Genomic DNA, 21,645 nt, shown 5'->3' with positions numbered 1-21,645 from the left:
TATAATTTGTGTTAAATTATTAACTAAATTTAAATAATGTCAATTCACGCACAACTGACCGTGTTTCACTCTCAAAGCTCTTTTCCTTGTTAATCGTTATAATGATAAAAGTATTAATAAATATATTTAAAAAGTAACACTCTCTTTAACATTTTGCAAAAAGTAGAAAATACAGCGATTATGGTTTGCATTAGTTTTTAATAAATTTCAAATATACTTCCTTACCAGTAAATGCAATATATATTTTCTATGTAAGACGCGTGTGTCTGAATAAATGTATGTAGAATTGATTTCAATCTGAGGTCTTAATTGACGTTATAGACTGGTCTGCGAGTCAATCTCCGCTTGGAAATGATGTTCACGAAGTAGCCGGGTGTTAATCGAATGGGCAGATTGAGTCGGTCGTCACCAAAATCACCAGTTTCGATCAACAGGCCGATAGCTTTTTCCGATATTTCAGTTTCTCATCTAAACATACATGAGATTCCCGAATAACAATAAATCGCTGTATATCGGATTGGCCCAGCGAATTTCAGTCTTCTATACAAAAAATATATATCTGTTTCGTTTATTTTTAGAAAACTGCGCGTCAAACTCATAGAATCTCTGGTTAAATATTGCAGCAGCAACGTTGAAAAACTCGCGGCAAGTTTACAAAATAAACAATTTTCATCAAAAGTTCATATTCATTCATAAATTCATTAATTTTTATTAGAATATTATTCGCACTTATAATGAAAAGTGACAAACGAGAAATTTTTCTACCACTTCCATTTTATTATATGCACTACTTACTATTTATATACATATTTTTTCTTACCGTTATATTTTATTATTTATTATTATATAAACACAAGATTTTTAACAACAATATCAAATTGTACAGAGAGAAGATATCAAATAGTATTACAAATTTTTATTTTTATTTTTATTTTAACCGTAACAGATTGTAAATCATAAAACAATTAATTAATATCAGCATCGTACGGTTTTCTCTGGTAATATCTAAGTAAACTTATTCTTTAATTTTTATCACTCTCTTATAAAGAGGCAAAGGTCTTCTTCTACACTCAACGAAAATTATTATTACGATTCAGCGACTTATGCAATGGTACGAGTTATCGATAAAAGTTATCTACGATCTATTCATCTAAAATCATTGCGTATCCCCACCGAAAACGAGTCATACGGATCTGTCATCATCGTGTTTAATCGAGCGCAGAAAATTGGTTGCCGATTCCTTCAATTAAACGCTCGTTGCCATCGTGAGTCTCGCGATGACGGATAATATTTAACAATTTCGCGATGTATCTCTAAAACTACAAGTGCGTGCTCGAGGAAAATGTTGTAGAATAGCTTGCTTTCAACATTGTAATTATCGTACGAATGTTACGACTCGAATTACGGTTCGAATCGCCCGTAACATTGCATGGTTCAGGCCTCTTACTGTACGTCTCTACCTCGTCCCAGTTATTACACGAATATATTGTCCCTAAATTCCCCCCCCCCACACGTGAATCTTCGTGAACTTTCTACTCTCGTACGCGCATCGCTGCCGAGACGGTCTTTATTACGAGTATCTCCTAATTACACCATACCTTACGCGCAACATCAAAGTGCGGTTACTAACGGTAATATGGAACGGGTAGTCTTGAAACAAACGGGTTTGCACCGGTTCTTAATTGTTCTACGAATCTCCCTGTTGCGCGAGATAACTATATAAATCAATTAAAACACCTCTAAAAATAAGCATATTTACAGTAATCAAATGGCCGATATTGCATGTATGCGCAAAAACGTTAAAATGTTTTTTTCAGGATTTTTTCTTAGCTGCACAATTGTTTGAATTTCTTTTGTTTAAATTTATTTAAATCCCCCTCCTCTCTCTCTCTCTCTCAATGCTTCTTTCACTTTACACGTAATTTATAAATCATATTTAAGTATTCAGGAAGTTATTTTGTTACCAAAGATAAATTTCTCAATTTGTAGTTTAGTTTCAAGCAGAATTATAGCTGAATTTCCTGTGAAATTACACTTAAATATAATAAAATTGCAAAATTATATGATTCTTCCGTTGTACTATACATTCTATAATTTTCATTAAGTCCCTTTCGCAGAGATCATTGATCTCGTTTACGAAGCAACCCGGGTACTTGCCTCGCAGATAAACATCACGCGGTCGATTTATATGCATCCGCGTGACACGAAGTAAATACAAAATGCAAGAAAAGAGCGAGGCACGAGCGCGGCGGCAGAAGAGAAAGAGAGAATCACGTCCGAAGGAGAAGAAAAGGGGAAGAAAACGAGCAATAAATGAACGATATGCCCCTGTGCCATGGAAAGTATTGATTCGAGAGCATGATGCTCGGCACGAGGCGTAGAACAAACGAATATTTTCTGCGAATCCGCCTGTGCGTATATACACGTGCGCACGCACGCCCACACGTGCTTGTAAAACGCGTGTATCAACCGCATGTGTCACGCAACAGCCAGAAAGAAGACTTTTGCAGATTTATACGAAATATGAAATATCTGACAAGGAAAAATAGATGTAAGTATCATTTTCTTAAAAAAGAAAAAAACTAAATTTTGTTTTCTTCGTAAGCAAAGTTTTTAATTGCACCTATATAATTATCAACCGACGTAATTGATTACGAATCAATTATGTCGAGAATATTTATGTATATGAAGGAGAGAATTAAAGTTTTTTAGAAAATAATTTCTCTATAAGTTGTAATCTGCGGCGAGGAAATTTAGAAAAGTTATACCATAATGAAGGGTTTCTGTGGGAAATTAATTAACTTTCTGGAAGCTGGAAACTGTCAACTATTAATAATATTAAGTTTAATAATATTAAAAAGTATATAATTTATGTAATATGCGTTCTATACTTTTTTCAGATTTATGTTGGAACGCATCACTCTTGGGAAGAATCTTATCTGCAGTCATAAAAAATTATCGTTGACCCTAACTTGTATATATCCTGTTGATAGAAAAATATCAAATTTTGATACAGTAGACATTCAAATTCTTGTATGATTACTTTTTCTTACAGCAAAACATTATAAAAAATTCCAGAATAAATAAATCAAATTAAAAAATGATTAATTAGATAATATGAGATTTATTTTAAAACAATATTCACTAAACCAATTTTGGGCTCTCCTCAGAAATAATTTTATCTATTTTTAAATTATATGATTGGCGTTCGCGAAATTTTCATGGAAAAATAAGGTTTTCTCTTATCCTAATTAATTAACTAAATAAAAACAGACTAATTACCACTTATATTTAATAACAAAAAATAATAATTTAAAAAACATGTTATATGTGTTTATTAACGAATTATCTTTAATAACAAACGTTCCGCGATTCTTTTATTATACAAAATTGCACATTATTAAAATATTTTTAATTAGATATTGCGTTCTCGAACGCAAATCTGGTTTGTGGCAATTTGTTAAAGGTGTAAGAATTGCATTTTTTTTTTGTTTTGTTCCCATATGCTCCGTTTCAAGCTTCCCAAAGTGTCGTATCCGAATAAGTTGCCTCTCCCCTTCTTGCGAGCACGTATGATGTCATCATGTATGGGGTCATTTGTACACGAAGGGACTACCGGCACTTAAGTATGCGTTTAAAAGGCGGAAGCGTGGTTATAGGGCCAAGTCATACAACGCACATGCACGTAGGCGTTCACAACAAACATGTATGCACTATGATAAATAAAAAGTAGTTCGTTCTGCGGCAAAAAAGAGTTCATTGAACATCGAAAAATTTTAAGCAGTAGATATATTTCAAAGCAGTAGCAATATTTCAAAAATCAAAACTTTTCATAAACACATTTAAATATACATTTTTTAATAATAAATTTTTAATAGTCTTATATAAAACTATAACCACTTTAAATTATTATCCCAAGCGTTATTCTCTCCTACAACTTTATTCGTAATTTTTGTAAAAAATATTTCTTTATTATACGTTTGTAGTAATATTTGTTTACCCGGACTAATCATCCTTAAATTAAATCATAATGATAAAATCGCAGATCTAAAATCGCTAAAAACGTACGAAAAGTATTTTATAGCACCGATATTTCATATTAAAATATTTCATACTTAAAATCTAACAGGCTAAAAATAAGTATTTAAGGGGTAATGCGACCCTTCCGCAGACCATTGCTCTTTAGACATTCGCAAAGAAGGGTGAGGCCCTAAGTGAAAAGAATGAGGCATGAAAATATGGATAGCTAATATTTGCAAAAAAAGGAGATTTACTAGACGTAAGGAGATTGCTATAGACAAGTTTGCTAAAAATAAACGAAAGGAAAGCAAAGCTAACCGAAGGATACGCAATAAATAAAAAATGTGATTAATTTATGGATTAAAAAATAATCTAAAAATGGATCAACGATTAATTAAACTGAACTAGAAAAAGAAACAATCAAGAGACACGATAATATTTCAACTAGATATTTCAACAATTATTTGTATTTCCGCGAGGTATAAAAAAAATATGCATATTCCATGTCATATATTGCATAGCGCGTAATAGATTTTTTGCGAACAAGGAGAAATGTTTTTCTATTTACGCATTTGATGAATATAAAATACTTCTAACAGAGAATAGAGAATACTTCTCTCTCTCGCTCTCTCTTCGCTAATTAACCGAGTTATTGCATTCCATTCGAAGCAGAAAATGAAGAACCGCAGTGAAAACTGGGTGAAGTGTCGCGCTCGACAATCGTGCAGTTATTGATATTTACTAGTGCGCAATTTTGCGGAGAAATCAGCTTGACAGTAATAAAAAAAAAATATCGGAGAAACGCGAAGAAAATAATGTAAACTGCAGTTATTACGTCGTAAGAAATTCGTCAACAGCATATATTAAACATTTAAAGTCATATTCTACTATTTTCATAGAGAAATAGAACTATCTCTTTTTTTACTTTAAAAATGAGTTTTTTCCAAATATTATGACAAATTTCTAAATTTATATATTCTATTCTACTTAAATAATCAAACAGAATAAAATATATACGCGAGTAATTTCACCTTAAGAAGTTTTTGCGGAATTCTGAAAGTCGCTATTAATCTCTTGTGCGAGATATATATTCGTTACGTGTGGGGGAACTTCGGAATATCCTGTGTAATATACTAATATAAAACCCTCTGTGTATCCTGTATCGTTCCTCACAGACGTAAACTTTGACCTTATTCTCAGGCACGCGTTACCTTTTTTTCTTATGGATATTTTTACGCTGCAAATCTTGCCAATCTCGCTAAGAGTTAATCTTAAAACTCTATACGCATATCTAATAATTCAATTATATTACAAATACTATTGTCATCATATTAAATACAGGTAAATCATATTAAAACTATAGTATAAACAGATAAATTTGCTATTCGAGTGTGAGAGAAACCATGTAAATACTTCCGTGAAAAAATCCTAAATAAATATCCCCGTTATTCTCAACCCGTTCAAGGAATCGTTTCTCTTTTATCTGCAATTTTTCGAGGCTGAAATTCTCGTGCAATTCCCGAGGCCAAGATCCTCGAGCGAGACGAATAACGTCCGAAGCCCATAAAACAATGTAGGCTAACAACTGATGGCGGGACAAGCAATTCGTCACCGGGATACAAGAGCCCTTTTAGTTACGGCAGTTCTCGAGGGAGAACCCTCTCATTGAAACGATTTTTTTTTTTTACGTGGAAAGCCGGTCCCAACGTTTCTCAGGAGGGTTGTCGCTCGCCGCACATTCTCGTATATCCCGAAGCCTCCCTATCGCGAGGTTTCCCGTACACATCCGGTGTGTACGACAGCCTAACGACGGAGAGGGCCCGACACACGAGATTGACCGCGCGGTCCATTCCCGCACGCTGCGAGCTCAAACGCTCTTCCACGAAGGAAAATCAATTGTCAAACGTTCCCTGCTTTCGCACGAGGAAAACTATACCGCTCTCTACGCACCGTGTGGGTCCTTCCGCTCCTTCCTCACCCCGGGAGTCCTTGTTTCATTTGGAAGTTTCAAGAAAGTACCGCCGAGATCCCCTTCTTGCTTAAAACGGAAACACGCGCGCCTTTCGTTAATGTTAATGTTAATTCTGCATTGCCCGTCGCTGTGTGCGTGCGTGACTCGCGAAAATACATTAATTCGCAAAAATCAAATGTGAGTCATTACGCGGATAGCCTGCTTTTACTTTCGACTCGGAATGAAGCGCAGCTTAAATTCAACTTGGGGCTTACCATTGAGACAGATTAATTAAACCTCGTGTAATATATTTATTATACCGTCCCCAATTCTAGTCGCGAATGAAAGTTCCATTAAACTCTTGAATAGTAATTGAACTTTTCGCCCGGGCACGCATCGCGAAAGCTCAATTACCGCAATCGCGCACGAAATTATTGTTAATACGAAGATCAATTGTCTCACCCAGAGATTGGTCTTTGATGTTGCGGTTTAAGCCGTGCGCGAATCGACGATTTTGGAACGCACTGTATACAATATAGTCGCGCCCTTGGATTACGGATTTTCTCGCGGATTTGGATAGAATATTATCTGCCTGCCGAGAGATTGTATTTTAAGACGAAAAATTATTTTTAGCAATATCGTTGTCCCTTTGACATTTCGTTTTTCGCGACTATTGAATTCTGTCTCGGTTATAGAGCATTCCCCCCTCTTTCTCTCTCTCTCTCTCTCTCTCTCTCTCTCTCTCTCTCCCCCTCAGTCTCGCTTTCTCTCCTTCTTTCTCGCTTAATTCCACGCTGAGAATAAAGACTCGCGGAATAGATAACGAGAGCGCGCGGGTATCAGCGCGCAAGAAGAAAGAGCGAGTGGCAACGACTCACCGAAGTACTTGTCCGGTTCAAGACCCGAGTCCTTGTCGAGGCCGCATATGACGAAGTAATCCGCGAACCGATGTGGATGTTGCTCCGGGCCGCGCGTTATCCCCAGACTCCCGTTCATCTTTCCCGACGCGGATTTGTAGCCAAACAGCAGCAGCAGCAGCAGCAGTTGCAACGCGCTGCCGCTCACCTCGCGCGGGCCACCTCGACCGCCGCCGCCGCCGCCTTCACGAAATTGATTTCCACATCGCGCACCACCGACGCGGTACTGTCACTTCACTTGGAGCGAGCCGAGACAACAGCTGAGCGAGCGCGCTGCGTATGACGCGACGCGCACGGAACGACTCCTCACACTGTGCGCTCTGCGCCACCGCGGAGCGAAGCGGAACGGGACGGAATACGGAGCAGCGGCGCGCGCGGGAGCGGTGCGGTACGGTGTGCGGTGCGGAACGAATAGCCGCGAATAATTGATCTCTCGCGGCGACGCTTGAAGTTGGCCGCGCGTCGTGCGCGCCGCGTCGACGCGCTCCGCCATAGCTTCAGCGCCGCGGTGAGATTTAGCGCGCGATTTGATTTGGGAGCGGAAATCTTTGAAAATTTATCTGCGAAAACACTGACAGCACCGACAAGTGGCGACAAGTGACAGTCTGAGGGTGCGATCCACTATAGACGCTTCAAACGCTTCAGAGCATCATTTTGCTCTTGTTTAACATTTGATGAACAACAAGAAAAAAAATGTTTTCCAAGAACGTTTGAAGTGCCAAGGGGTTCGCACCCTTAGCATATACATATATGCTTTGTGGGACTCTATCTTCTTCAATTAAAAAAAACGATGTTTCTTAAATTATATTTTATAGCGATAGTTTTAGCTATTTAAACTTTACGCTAAAGTCGAAATTAATGTTATTACAAACATGTTAATTTAATATGTTATTATAAAGCTTAACTCATGCTTATCACAAGTATTTCGTTTGTATGTATATGTTATGCGAGCAAAGATTTCGAACGAAAGATTAATTTGAATTTAAAAAGATATATAGGGCCATATTCCGAACTCTTTTTTATTGATAAAAGGGTCTCTAAAAGTGGCTTACAAGCTTTCTAATTGGCTGCAAGCCACTTTTAAAGGTAATTTTATAGATAAAAGAGAATTCAGAATATGGGCCGTTATAGCTATGACGAATCCTCTGCTTCCTCAAAAGTCATTAAATGGAAAATCGTAGGTTTTTATATTTACGTTTTTTTTCTGCAAAACAGTTCCATATTTAAAAAATAACGCAAAAAATGAAATTTTTTATTTTACATACTTTTATGATTTTAATGTGCATTTTAATCTAGTGCCGGAAAAAAATTATTGAATTAAATTTTGTTTTATTATTACAATAACGATACATAAATTGTTATAGTTTAAAAAATTAAATTTATATAAAAATGATATGTCACCCAAGAATTCGTGCATTTACATTTGACATATAAATTGTGTTATTTTAATTTTTAGAAACGTCGAATATATATTAACTTAACGCAGAAAAGTCAAAATAACATATGTATGTTAAAAATGTCTACACAAATAGAAATCCCCTTATACAATTTTTTATCGTGTAATGTTATATATACGCTTTATACGCACTATACGCAGGCAGTTTTTTTCCCCCTTTATATTTGTCTGCAGTGCCCACTCTACACATATATATATGTATTTACATGTGTACATACATACATATATACGTACGCACACCCGTGCACACATGCCACACATGCGCGTGGCCGCCAGTGTTCCGCGAGCGCTCCGGCCCGGAAGGTTAGACGTTAGATCCCGATGATTAAGAGCCGGACCTCATAAACACGCGATACGACGGGGTGGTAGCGGCGCCTCAGGACTTTCATCTTTTTACATAGACTACATAGAGGATGGAGGAGATCGACAATATAATAATTCACTCGTTGCGACAAATAGGCTGGTAAGTGGTGCCCGGGCTCCGGCGATTCCGATCGGCTCTCGTTGCTATAGGTTTTTTTCTTCACGGGGTGGCGATAAGGTGGGCGGTGTTTCAGCGATCTCTTCTTCGCGATCGCGATCGTCGCGCACGTGAGCTCATCCGCACGATTGTCTCCTCGCGACGTCGCCGTCGCGTCGGCGTCGAAACGGGCGAGGACTGTCAAACGTTGATACGTTGAAAAATATGGACATGACGCGAAAGGACCTAAAAATAACGAACGAAAGCTATATCTTCTGTCTTCCTGCCTTGGAGGAATTCCAGAAGATGCCACAGGCTGACTCCTGCGTCTCTCTCGGCTTCTTCCTTATTACAAGCGAATGTTCCTTTTCAGTGACATTGAAGAGAACGTAACGAATCTAAGTGGCTTCAACACCGAATTAGTTGTGGAAGCTACTGTAAGATGCTTAGAAGCAATAAGGCCGGGTCTAGGCCTGTCCACTGTACTACCCGTGAACATGGCAGCGCGCTTTCGACTGGGCGCTACTCTCGCACAAACGTGCACGGTAAATATCTCTTGTCTTTTTTACAGACTCTGGAACGTAGCCATTTGATTTTGCTGATTTCCATCGGTCGATTGTAATTACAGGAACTCGGGTACAGAGGTGACATCGGCTACCAGACGTTCCTGTACAACTCAGAAGCAGATCTGCGGAGGGTATTCATGTTTCTCATCGAAAAACTGCCAAAGGAGAGTGAAAAAACTGTAAACGAGTCCATCAGTAAAGTCGCTTTATTAGAGAAATCGGTAGCGTCCGCGATATCCCAAGGACTCTCTGTACCATGGTTACCGTATTACTGTCACAAAAAAGGGTTCAGGAACAGAGGAAGAGCGAGTGTCCCCTACGCGTCTGTAAATATCCAAGTACCAATAGCAAACGTGGAGGATGGTAATATGAACATAAGTTGTAATATATATTAATAAAAATTGAATTAGTTTTGTCAGAGTGTCAAATAACGAATAGTTGATGCACGAAACCAGTATATCGTTATTATTGCAGATTACAAAGACTACTGTATGCGCTATTTACAATCAGTGCCTGAACAAATGCAAGACATTTCATGCTTTTTACCTTCAATGATATCGCATAACGCGAGAGCGCTTAATGCTTCTTCGATAGATATTATGGAGCGCATAAATTGGCTCAATAGCCAACAGCCTGAAAAAACTGCTTATTCTAATGCACATAATATTGTCAAAGAGTTTAGCAAGTTCTCGTCAGAGAACAAGACGCAAACTTCAACAGTAAGCGTGCAAGAGATACATCTTATACATATTACATTTTTCTCTAATAAAGCGAATAGTCGCTATATTATATAGCAGAATATTATATATTTTACATATTTGAAACGATTGTTAAACTTTCAGGAATCTCAAATGAAACCAGAATCCATGATGCATCCAGTGCTTCCAGATGAAGAAACATTAAGAAATGAGGCAAAGCAGGAAGTTGAAACAGAAAAGATGAAAACGGAATGCGAGAATATTAGAATAAATATAGAAGAATTACAAAACGAAATTAAAAAATTGACCACTAGATTAGCCCAAGCGACGATAACTAATCAGAACGAAGAGAAGGAATTAAAAATCAGTGAGGAACAAAAAAAGATCAAAGCAAAAGCATACGAATTGCTTCAAGATGGACCTGAGAATATAAAAAAATTGGAATCTGCAATTGAGGCTAGTACGAGCAAATTGATTAATTTAGCAAATCAGTGGGAAAAGCATAGAGTGCCCTTAATCATGAAGTATAGGCAAGAACGGGAAAAGCATTCCACAAAAGCAGTAAGTAAATAAGTTTTAGAGTAACAAGAAGGTGCTATGTAAATAGCATAAAATATATAACTTTTACAAACGATTACATTTTTACATAGAATGCGAGCCAAAAGAAGCTGGACGAGATCAAATTGTTAAAAGAAAGGGAGAAAGAACTTCAGGAGGAATGTCGGAATAAGGATCAACAGTATTCACAGTTGGTCGCGGAAGTTCAGAAACTTCCGAAAGAAGTGAATAGATCTGCATACACTCAACGAATTTTAGAAATAATAAATAACGTCAGGAAACAGAGGGATGAAATAAGCAAAGTTCTGGCGGATACTCGTGAGATTCAAAAGGAAATCAATACGCTTACCGGGAGATTGGAGAGATCCTTTACTGTCGTAGATGAACTGATATTCAGAGACGCGAGAACAAACGAGGCTTCGCGGAAAGCTTACAAATTATTGGCGACGTTACACTCGGACTGCAATGAACTCGTGAGTTTAGTCGAGGAAACGGGCGCGACAATACGGGAGATTAGAGATTTGGAAGAACAGGTAAGATGTCGAATAACAGCAGAAGATAAAAAAAAGTAGATTTATGTAGCGCAGAGAAAATCAGTATTCAATCTAACATTTATTCAGATCGACTCTGAATCAGCGAAGAATGTCGGTGCTAATTTGGAAAGGATAACTGCCGATTTGAAACAGATGAAGCAAGAAACCGCCGCGTTAACCGCGCAACTCCAGACTAAAGCCTCGTGATTGTTATGTACAGTGTTGCGCCATTTTGCAAATTGTAATATTCAGGACCAGATGGGAATCTAGTACAGGTACGAAATTCATTTTTCACGATAATCATGTACAATTAAAAATATTAGGACATAATTTAAAATTTTCTATAGGATTACATAAAATCATAGACCCATTTTGCTGTTTTACAGAATATAAACGAATACAATCGAATGCATCAAAGACCAAACATTTTTTAGCTGCGCAACTGGCAAAATATAATGCGATATTGCCGGTGAGGATCTCCACGAATCTACTAAGTTGTCTGCTAAAAGAACGTGCCTTGGCCTGGAGTCGTCAGGCATTAGGCTTCTGTTAGCCTCTGGCCAAGTGTATAATAAAGACACCCTATTAATATCGATGCTCAAAGAGACATTATTTGTTATAAAGCCTAATAATTTTTTAGCATCGAGTTCAACTTTCGTATTTCTCACAACTTGAAGATCTGACTTACGGCTGTAAATAAAATAACTGCTAAAACTTTCGAACAAAAAAACATGTACAAAATATAGAATGTGTACGAATAATGGTAAAATCAACGTTTAATAATTTATACATACTCTCCTTGAAAATTATTTTCACAAATATATGTGAGAGATACATATAATATCAAATTATAATAAGATAACAGTTCCGTTGACTTCTTTTTGTTCTGGTCCTCTATATATACGTAACTCTACCTCTTTATTTTATATAGTACACTTCATCTCTTACTTTTAATGTCCGGCGGTATGTAGGACTCTATAGTAACTAAGTTTCTTAATTTCTTTTCACTGTTGGGTATAGCACGGATACGTTCATCTTCTTTGCGTTCCTTTTCCTGTATCTTCTCTATTTGCAATTCGATTTCTTCCTCCTTATCGAAGAATGTCAAAAATTGTTCTCTCTGTTTCAAATCCTTCTTCATCTTCTTTATATTACTAATTCTTCTTTCTCTCTCTATTGCTTTCATCTGCGCTTCTAATACTGAAGTTCTTTCACGCTCCCAATCGAGATAAGCCTGAAATTTCAGAATATATTTGGCAATTTTATAATTCATTACAAGCATTGAGTAATTAAGATTCAAAGCAATTCTTTGATTAATATTCATTACCTGACATTGTTTAGATATATCTTTTTCAGCTTCCTCGTTTACGGCTGCTTTAATAAGGCTTTCTACTGCTTCGATGAAACTTTCTTTAAGATTTTGTTTCTCCTTCAACACGGACAATTGAGCTTCTACAAGTTTGAACCTTTCAGCATCTTGATCTTCAAGTCCACTGTTGTCTTTCGATATCAATTCGAATACTTCTTCATAAACTATCTTGTCTTGCATCGTCTCTAACCATTTCTTCATTAAGTTCAATACATCGTCATACTTTTTATACAATATTAAGCCCCTTAATTGGCAAGTTCTCCCTATAGCGTCTGCCCTATGCTTCCCCAGAAAGTTCAGCGTCTTGCCGACGAGATCTCTCGGATCGGTGAGATCGAAATGATCGTCGAAGTATGGATTTCTTAGATATTTTACGCGTATCTTCACCTCCTCTGTGGTGGTGTCCACCGGAACCTCAGGTTTCTTCCAATCGTCAGGATTTTCCAGGTATCTGTGACACGCGTACAAGCACAAAGCATTGGTGATGGGATGATCCGCGTCTTCCTGCAACATGACCAAGCTTGCCACCTTGGCAGCAGAGGCATAATCCTTCCTCTTTATGAAGTAGTCCATGAGTATGTTGTAGTCAAAGTAATCGGGGAATATGCCGTAATTGAGCCTGTCGTTCAGCACCTCGTGCAGCTCCTGGACGTGATCGTGCCGCAAGAAGTACCGCATCACGGCGTGGTGCGTCGAGTCGAGTATATTCGTCGTCTCCACGGATTGCCTGAGATTGTTCAGAATCTTCATCACCTCGTCGACGTACAGGTCGTCGGTGACGCTGTTGACGAAGATGTCGACGTCGACGGCGCTCACCTTGCCGACGCTGCCGTACTTCTGCTCCAGCTGGACGTAAATCGTCGTCGGGTCGATCCTCCGCAACAGCGGCGACTCCAGCCTGCGACTCCACGCCTCCTCGCAGCGATACGCCTCCGACAGGAACAGCCTCCTCTGCACTCGCGCCGCGAGATCCGTGGATCCTCCGCGACGCACCCGGCAGAGCCTGTGACCAAGTCTGAGCGTTTTCAGCATCCCGATTGTTGAATTAATCGCGCGTAATCACATAACCTTGTCGCGAGTGACGCACCCTGGGGCAATAGATGCCCTCCTGTCTCCTTCGTTGAATCCTCGTCTTCTCTTCGGATCACGCTTTTTGTTTATCAATTTATTAGCCGGATTAACAATACCTTCGAGATTTCAGAGATATCGCCACGCTTCGCGATACAAAATATACAGATTACGTTTTGGGGTTATGCCAGAGCGTTCTGGTTTCATCGAGCTTAGGAACCCTAATCGAGCTGATCGAGCATGATGCTGTTCTTTTCGGCTGAACTTCTTGTACGGTTCACCTTTCCTCTCTTTCTTGTCACATTGGAGAGAAAAAGAGAAAAGATGAACCGTGCAAGAAGTTCAGCTAAATAGAGAACAGACCTTAACAGCTGACCTAGGGAAATTTGCATCAAATTATCGCCAACATTCGCGAACGATCCCCCTCGTCGATGCCGCGATGCCGCCGATAGATGTGTATCACGCTCACGCGTGACACGCGTCATGGACGCATTGGAGAACGATCTGAATAATTGCCAATGGAATTTGGACGTACGAGTTCAAATTTGTTTGCGAAGTTCGATCTTGGATGATCCTCGGACTGAGAGTTTGTAATTAGTCGCAAAGCTCCAGTTTCACCTACGTCGATGAGCTCGGTTAAATGGACGTCAGTGTCATGAGGAATATGCCCAGTGCGATGCTGCAAAATATCATAGAATTTCGTAAATTAAGACAAGAGATGAATCATCGTGTGCAGCTTATTGTATATAGAGACCGCATGGTTTACGACAATGTCACTGTCAAATTGCACGGTGTATCTAGGTACGATGAACGCGGTCAACGGCTCACCTCGCTTCCGCACGACGATGATAGCTGTATGTGTAAATTCACACGAGTCTGTCTGTACCGGAAAGGATTCAATTCCTACCTCGTCTCAGCCTATGTCGCGATGCTGTCGAAGTCATACGTCTACCGTAAGAACGCTACGAGGGTGTTGAAACATTTTCAGACGGCGTGCGACAGGCCGTACGATATAGAACATTCGCAGAAGATATTTATAAGATTGAGAACACCGAGGAAGCAATTCCTGGATTACAAATGGCAAGTGATTTGCGGTGATTTTACAATATGGTTTTAACCGTTACGGTCTTTCACATTTATCCTTTCTTAGGAGCGAAAAATTAATGCAAATGGTTGTAGAGAGGCAAGAAGCTGATCACGCTATGTCTTGGCTGTCCACGCTTGGAGGAGCGTTTTCCGCATTGGGAGAAGAATTTGAACACTGTGTAAGTAAGCGGGCCTAGCTTTTTCATCGAATTATGTATAACGTGCTTTTCGTTAATCCGACGTATTTTGTACGCAGGCTAAAATGGCAGGGAAAATCTCGGTGAAGCAGTTCGAGTTGGCGTTGCGCCTTGACAATCCTCTCCTTGTTGCCCGTTGCGAATTGTACGCTGCCCTAAGCTTCATTCAACGAGGCAACTTTACCACTCCAAAGTACATGATACGAAAAATTTATAAATTTGCAATTAAGAAAAAGGACGTTCGCCTCCAAAACATGTGTCAGGGTGTATGGGCCAAATTGCGATACAGTTACAAGCAATACAGACAACAAAAGAAGTCCTTGAAAACTTTGAGTATATCCTCCGAGGTTTAGGAAATTTACTTTCCGCGTTTTTGCAAGCATATTGATAATACATTATTTTACAAGCATACATTGGTTCCAAAGTTTCTTTAACACCATCTTTTACGTACCCACATCGAGCGAGAAACCGTAGGCAATGAAGTTAAGACGACTTGTTGAGCAAAATTTTTTAATCATATCGGCAAGTCTTTATTAAAATTTACATATCTATCTATATATACCATCTCTCTATTACTTCATTTTGTAATGTGTACATGTGTGCAAATTTTAAAATTAACATGCACAGAAATACGAGCGCCTCTACGCGCGCTATATCGTACAGTAAATTGCTGCTCTTGAATAATAAAAATTCATTAAATCGCAGGTTATGCAATACGACAGGAAATTTGTTTGCAGTCTATTTATTTTTGTTTGTATGAGATGTAGTTTGTCGCACGTGTTAAAAACGAAGTATTGATACAACCATTTGGTTAATCATAGCGGTAAATTACGTTTAAGACCGATACATTATTGCCTACTAAGATAAAGTATGCGACGTAACACTCCTCTCTGTTTTCACTGATACGTTGCACGGAAACTGCGGTATTTTTTTATACGCACGCGTAAAACGACGATATTTCGTGATTTCAAATATGGTAACTCATACATTCAGTCTTGATGATTGAACTAAACCCTCGTATACTGTAATAAACGAAACGGACTTATACAATTCATATGAACGACAAAGCCACTTATCAATACTGCTGCATTCTCTTGTATAAGGTATAAAATATTGGTATATTTTGTACAATCACTGCCCCCGGAATTTTTATCAAATACTTTGTTTTCTCGTGTTATGGGTTGAAATCCTCCTGGTGAAATAAAATGGCTTGCCATTGCATTTAGTTAAATCACTTTAACATCAATGAGCGAGCGTGCCCATGGGGTCCCAGGCAGGTAAAACGACGGGTTCCTGATTGAAAACAGCCATCACGTCCGCGGGTACGTATTTCTTATCCACGACCGCTTCAAAGACGAAATCGGCGAACCATTCGGTGCTCACGACCTGGTAGCCCTTCTGCCCGTGATCCTCGCCCCACGAATTCTCTATCCGGAACTTCTTTATCTTACCCTCGCGCTGAAACAGAATAGCATTCATATGTTAGATATATCATTAACAAATATCGCTCGAATTATCTTATGCGTTCGATATAGAACAATATTTGAAAGTGCTCACATCTATTGAAACGGCCGTAAATGCCATCGCATGCACCATCATAGAGTCCCCATAGAGCAGTCTATCGGCCTTGGAAAGTCCGACGTGAATGTCGGTGCCGAACATCAGCTCAAAGTTGTAAGCTTTTATATCGTGGATACCGTGCTTATCTATTAATCTTTTGTTAACGTCGCAACCGAACCAAACAGGCTCGTTATCTTTAATACTCTCGGCACACAGTTTCATCAGCAATTCCACCGGCTGATTGTTGTACCGGGTAGTTTTTCCACTCACGACGTTTCCCAGGCAATCCACGGTATAGAGCTTCCCATAAGGATTACCCGGTCGTGGATCGGTTACCAGGCATACTTTATCGTTCACGTTGTAATGAGGTTTCACGTAGTTCTCGTAAAACTCCAGTGGCGTGATCGGGCCCACGCAATTGTAATTCTTCGACTTGTCGTAGTATTCCCATGTAACCTTCTCAGACGGTACACCCAAACAGATACCGATTATCCGGTAGATCACCGTCATTTGCTCGCTTATTCGCGTCTTCAGCTCGTCGTCAGACGCGCCATTATCGATCATATCTCGCAGAGCCTTGGCGTACTCCCTCAGTTTGCTCTTCAGCAGGCTGTTCATGCGTACGCTGGACTCGCAGCTGTACGACTCTGGGAAACACGTTTTCGGCACGACACCGTGTCTGGTTATCAGGTTGACGATCATGTCCCACTGGCCACCGTCGCAGGTGGGGTCGGTTAACAGGAAGTTAACCAAACGGCCCTCGACTGGCTCGCCGCGTTTCGCAGTGTTCACGATGTTATGCAGGAAATAATTGCAACGTTCTACCTACAAGAGAAACATAGCTGGCTGTAATCCGAGTCTATGTAAAGGCTTGTCTAAAATAGCCGTAACATTATGCAGTAAGACATAAGACCAGGATTAGCTAAGTAAAGCTATGGACCAGGATTTTTACAGTTCAAATACAATCAATTGTGGTTGGTCAATTTTCTACTGTTTATATCTTACGGCTATTGTAGCAGTAGGCTTAAAGGCGAGGCGGGATGCCGCAACGTTGCCCAAAAAATGGCATGTACAGACCTTATCCCAGAAGAACAGGTAAGCCTGGCTGAACTCAAACTCATCTAGATTATATTGCTTCATGAAGCTGGTTCTCATGACGTTTAGGATGGCAAACAGCCAGCACCTTCCCGAGTTCTTTTGGTTGGTCACAGGCTTGCCCTCGGTCTCGATCTTATGGGTGAAGACGTGTTGGGTCTCCTCCAGGATCTTCCTCGAGGCGCACGCCTCGATGGGATTCGTCTTCGTGCAGACATTCTGCGCCAACACATTGCGGCTGTCGGCGTAAAACTTTGCACGCAGCTGATCAAGAACCTCGGGAGTTAGTGGACCTGTTCAAAAGAGAGAAGAAACATTTAGTTAAAATTCCGTACAGCTTATCAGCCTCGATCTCAATTACAATTGTCAACCGCGTGTTGTGAGAAAAAACGCACTATCATCGTCGCGTCGGTAAATATTTGTTCGAGATGAAGATACGCGCGGACGTTCGCGCGATCCGATAACGACGGAGCGGAGGGGGTTCGCGGGATGCCGATTTTGAAGATTATTAATAGCGCCCGAGGGTGTGGCTTGCACCGAGAGGCAAAAAAAATCGGGCATATTCGGAAAGGTTAAGGCTGGTCAGTTACATTCCCGCGTATCGATTCGCGCGTCTAATCCGAGGCCCCTTTTCGCGCTATTCCCCGAAAAGGGCGCTTTCCGTTCCATTCTCGTCGCGGATCGAGGTACTTCCTCGATCTAAATAACATGTACATGTGCAACTTACAAACAACCATCGTAACGGATACGAGCGAGCTCGAGCAAACCCAGGCGACGCCAAGAACAGCCGAGAAGTCCGCGATCGCGCTGCGCTCCAAGTGCTCCAACACTCCAACTGCGTTCAGAAGGCCTGCAGCGTTTATGGAAACGGCGCACCTCGCTTTTATCCCGTGATCGATAGACAAAGCAAGATCCACCGTCGCTCTATCTCGCTTCCTCTCCTTTGTGCATCCGCATTGGGCGGCCGAAAATGCGCGATCTGTGGGATTTTCCGTTCCGGAGGATCTTTTCGAATGGTTACACAAAGACTTTCCCCGGAAAACTGGCGCGGCCTCCCCGGACCGGCACACTTCGTGGGATAAATAAACATTTCAGAAGCGCGATAAAATTATATAAAATATATGGATCTGGACAATTTTTTCCGCACATTTCATCGTTTTTAAGTTTCCCGATGTCTTTTTTATTTTTTAATTATTTACTTGGCATTATAAAGTTTTTCATCTTTTAAAGCAAAAGTGATTTTACACAATAAAATTGCAAAAATTGCGTACCGAGTATCTTTTCTCTGTATTTACATATTCGTTATATTTAGAGTTAGTTTTCTCTTTACATACATAATCAATTTTATTAAAATTAGACGTTAGAAAATGGGTAATTAGAGGATATCCTTTTACTTTTCTTTTACGCGGAGATTGTAACAGGTTTTCGGGGCGAAATATGTACAGTATAATTTTATTGAAACCGTCTGTGAAATTAGTTTCAAAAAGTTATCACAAGACTCACGCTTAGATCAATATTGATTGTACTTGAAACTATATATTATCGTCACCTAATAATTGTTATATATTTATCTAACTAATCATCGCTTATAATTATCGATCCGTTCCTCTTTTGAAGAATCAGATTTCTACGGTAGGGGTGGATGGCTCCGCTTTCGATTCCAAGGAGAACGGTGGTATTCTACAATCGAACGCATATCCATCTTCTCTTTCCATCCTGAACGTTCCCCTGAAAAACAGAGTTGTTGAGGAAACAATTACAGTAAATGATACCTTTTCTCGTTGACGAGAATCTAAGTACGCGTGCTTACCACATGTGGCCGCTAGGAGCTTGCAAGCTCACATGACTACTGTATTGAAAAGCCGGTAAAGCTTTCGATAACACTGGTTCCTGACCCACTACGCCTCTTCCTCTGACGGTTTCCAACGTACCCGACAGGCTGAATATTCTCCAATGTCTTTCACGCAACTGCACGCTCAGCTCACCCAAGTTTTCTAGTCGGATGCAATAACGCCACTAGAAAAGATATAACGAAGAATTAATTCGTTTAATTCAACCTCGGTCTCTTTTCCAAATTGAATGAAACATTTGACTTTGTTACCGAACTCACCCAATATACAGAGGTGGTTTGACTCTCTCTGCAGCCCATGTAAAATGGTATAACGGTAATGCGAATATTCTCGGTCGTTTCCTTATGTACGTCCGACAATTCGAGCCACGGATGATTCTTTTTCTGCCACGTGCGAAGAGTCTCCTGTGCCACGAAGCACGGCTCCTTATCTGGATGATAGGTCAGAAACTTATCGAACAGCTCGTGCTGCAGCGCCGCTTTCTCGTTCGTGCTGTACGGCAATACGTCCTCGTGAGCGACATAATCCAATCCTGGAATAGCGTACAGGCTGCGACTGCTCTCATGATTGCCCAGGAAAGTAACTGCCTCGGTTTGAGCACGCTGCAAGCATATAAATGTTACGCCGAGTGTTAATCACTGTAACAACGTTCTGAATGATGCTTACTATGTAAGGACAATCACGTTGATCAATCAAAACTTGATAAAACGTGTGCGTCCTGCCTTTCACTTCTTTCTCGCCAACACTGTTAAAATTGCTGTTATCTTTTCTGTAATTAAATACACAGATTATCCGTATGATATTTAAATATGAAATAAGCAGATATATTTATCTGTATAATTGTAAATAACTATACATACTCATCCTTCTTAGTAGATATATCTCTGTCGTACACTCTTGCCAGCCATGGAAATAAAATCACACCACGGTAACCGAAGACTCTGTGTAAAATTAATTGACCCGTGTCATATTTCCCTTGTAACTTTGGCGTCTCCAGTTTGCCGACTTCCGCCAATCTGCAAATATATTTATTGCAAACATTGTTACATAATTTTATATATATATATATATATACATACAAATATTTCTATCACACATATTTAATTCATAACGTAGCAGATTATAACAAATTACATAATTCATAAGGATATATCTAAATTCAAACTAGGTAGCAAGAATGAACAATCGCACAAACATAATAAATTATTTTTTTCTTTAGTATACTGATAAGGAATATTCATTAATGCAGTCCTTATTTACTGCATTTGTTTTATTTGTTCATGTTCATATATTCCTTGTTTGATCCCAAGTTTGGTTCCTTAAAGCTTAATACAGATATAATATAAATAATACAGATACTTTACGTTTCAACAACGCAAATTATTTGAATTGACAGATGGTAACAATCCCCTTTGCTTCTCTCTTTTCTAATACTATAATGTGCATAAACAGGATAAGGAAAAACAGATCTGCAATAATCAGCATCGTAGTGGATCCTCACTCAAAAATGTAGGTCTTTCTACGTCAATAGCTACTTGGTTGTAACGTGAGATTACTCGAAGCGTTTAACAATCCACAATTTCGTTCACTTCGTGCGTACCTGATGCATCGCACGTGTTGCAGGCGTGTCGCGGGCGCCTTCAGAAGCGTTCGTCTCAGGTTGCGGCCGACGAGACTCCGCACGAGTTCCATAGCTATGTCCGAGAATTATTGCCGGTACCTAACGTGACCTGGGAAGAATTTTACGTCGCAGGATGGAAAACCGCGGTCGACGGTCGCTGCTGCGTTGACATCTCTACTGATTTTTACGGATCATCTCAGAATGTACCCGCGGAGGTTATACTGTTTATATCGCCGACGAGTTTTCGGACGGGGAACGGTGGGGAAATGGAGCGAGGACCGCGAGGAGAGTAGTGGAAAAATTCAAAGGGTCGGATTGTTGGCTATGAGGGAAAGAAGAGCCCGTATCGGGTAATAATTCTTGCGCATTTTGTACTTGATTAATTTAAACCAAAGAGCTAAGTAACTAAACTAATTTAAACGGATAAAGCGTATCGTGTTTTCCAATAATTAAACGTCGACTCGAACACTCGAAGCACGATTGGGAGACGTGGCGATTTTTCGAACGGAATCGGCGTCCGCGGGCGGCGATTCGTCGCCGCGCGCGCGTCGCGTCACGGCGGGGGAAGAGGAGAAGAAACGACGTTGATTGGCCGCCGCGGGTCAAGCGTGAACGGCGTCGCGGTTCGGTGAAAACGCGG

At 39.9% G+C, this 21,645-nt stretch overlaps 5 protein-coding genes across 7 annotated transcripts; 2 read left to right on the top strand and 3 right to left on the bottom strand.

Moving 5' to 3' along the window:
* Nucleotides 1-8,606: 8,606 nt before the first annotated feature.
* On the top strand, nucleotides 8,607-11,948 carry LOC112460623 (coiled-coil domain-containing protein 22 homolog). Its single transcript, XM_025025404.1, has 8 exons — nucleotides 8,607-8,807; nucleotides 9,178-9,349; nucleotides 9,433-9,733; nucleotides 9,845-10,089; nucleotides 10,213-10,629; nucleotides 10,719-11,159; nucleotides 11,247-11,434; nucleotides 11,546-11,948. The coding sequence occupies exons 1-7, from the start codon at nucleotides 8,758-8,760 to the stop codon at nucleotides 11,364-11,366; spliced, it is 1,746 nt and encodes a 581-aa protein (XP_024881172.1). The 5' UTR covers nucleotides 8,607-8,757; the 3' UTR covers nucleotides 11,367-11,434; nucleotides 11,546-11,948.
* On the bottom strand, nucleotides 11,912-13,829 carry LOC112460626 (28S ribosomal protein S27, mitochondrial-like). Its single transcript, XM_025025408.1, has 2 exons — nucleotides 12,487-13,829; nucleotides 11,912-12,393 (listed from the first exon to the last, which is right to left on the bottom strand). The coding sequence occupies exons 1-2, from the start codon at nucleotides 13,558-13,560 to the stop codon at nucleotides 12,097-12,099; spliced, it is 1,371 nt and encodes a 456-aa protein (XP_024881176.1). The 5' UTR covers nucleotides 13,561-13,829; the 3' UTR covers nucleotides 11,912-12,096.
* A 175-nt stretch (nucleotides 13,830-14,004) lies between these two features.
* Nucleotides 14,005-15,290, top strand: LOC112460627. The gene is made up of 3 exons (XM_025025409.1): nucleotides 14,005-14,676; nucleotides 14,747-14,861; nucleotides 14,939-15,290. The coding sequence occupies exons 1-3, from the start codon at nucleotides 14,237-14,239 to the stop codon at nucleotides 15,230-15,232; spliced, it is 849 nt and encodes a 282-aa protein (XP_024881177.1). The 5' UTR covers nucleotides 14,005-14,236; the 3' UTR covers nucleotides 15,233-15,290.
* A 315-nt stretch (nucleotides 15,291-15,605) lies between these two features.
* LOC112460624 (bleomycin hydrolase) lies at nucleotides 15,606-18,552 on the bottom strand. 3 transcript variants are annotated; one of them, XM_025025405.1, is made up of 4 exons: nucleotides 17,930-18,028; nucleotides 17,517-17,827; nucleotides 16,437-17,264; nucleotides 15,606-16,337 (listed from the first exon to the last, which is right to left on the bottom strand). In XM_025025405.1, exons 2-4 carry the CDS (start codon nucleotides 17,592-17,594, stop codon nucleotides 16,122-16,124), a joined length of 1,122 nt encoding a protein of 373 aa, XP_024881173.1. In that variant the 5' UTR covers nucleotides 17,595-17,827; nucleotides 17,930-18,028; the 3' UTR covers nucleotides 15,606-16,121. The 3 variants fall into 3 exon arrangements, with proteins under 3 accessions (XP_024881173.1, XP_024881175.1, XP_024881174.1); XM_025025407.1 differs by lacking the exon at nucleotides 17,930-18,028 and adding an exon at nucleotides 18,262-18,552 and having other exon boundaries at nucleotides 16,122-16,337; XM_025025406.1 differs by having other exon boundaries at nucleotides 16,122-16,337; nucleotides 17,896-17,966.
* Nucleotides 18,553-18,802: 250 nt separating this feature from the next.
* Nucleotides 18,803-21,492, bottom strand: LOC112460633 (polymerase delta-interacting protein 2). The gene is made up of 6 exons (XM_025025417.1): nucleotides 20,985-21,492; nucleotides 20,245-20,400; nucleotides 20,051-20,153; nucleotides 19,645-19,986; nucleotides 19,345-19,550; nucleotides 18,803-19,262 (listed from the first exon to the last, which is right to left on the bottom strand). The coding sequence occupies exons 1-6, from the start codon at nucleotides 21,074-21,076 to the stop codon at nucleotides 19,154-19,156; spliced, it is 1,008 nt and encodes a 335-aa protein (XP_024881185.1). The 5' UTR covers nucleotides 21,077-21,492; the 3' UTR covers nucleotides 18,803-19,153.
* Between the last annotated feature and the right edge of the window lie 153 nt (nucleotides 21,493-21,645).

The sequence above is a fragment of the Temnothorax curvispinosus genome, unplaced genomic scaffold (assembly GCF_003070985.1).
Source record: "Temnothorax curvispinosus isolate PA1 unplaced genomic scaffold, ASM307098v1 QBEX01010681.1, whole genome shotgun sequence".
Taxonomy (NCBI): domain Eukaryota; kingdom Metazoa; phylum Arthropoda; class Insecta; order Hymenoptera; family Formicidae; genus Temnothorax; species Temnothorax curvispinosus.
This window is presented reverse-complemented; position numbering and strand designations above follow the sequence as displayed.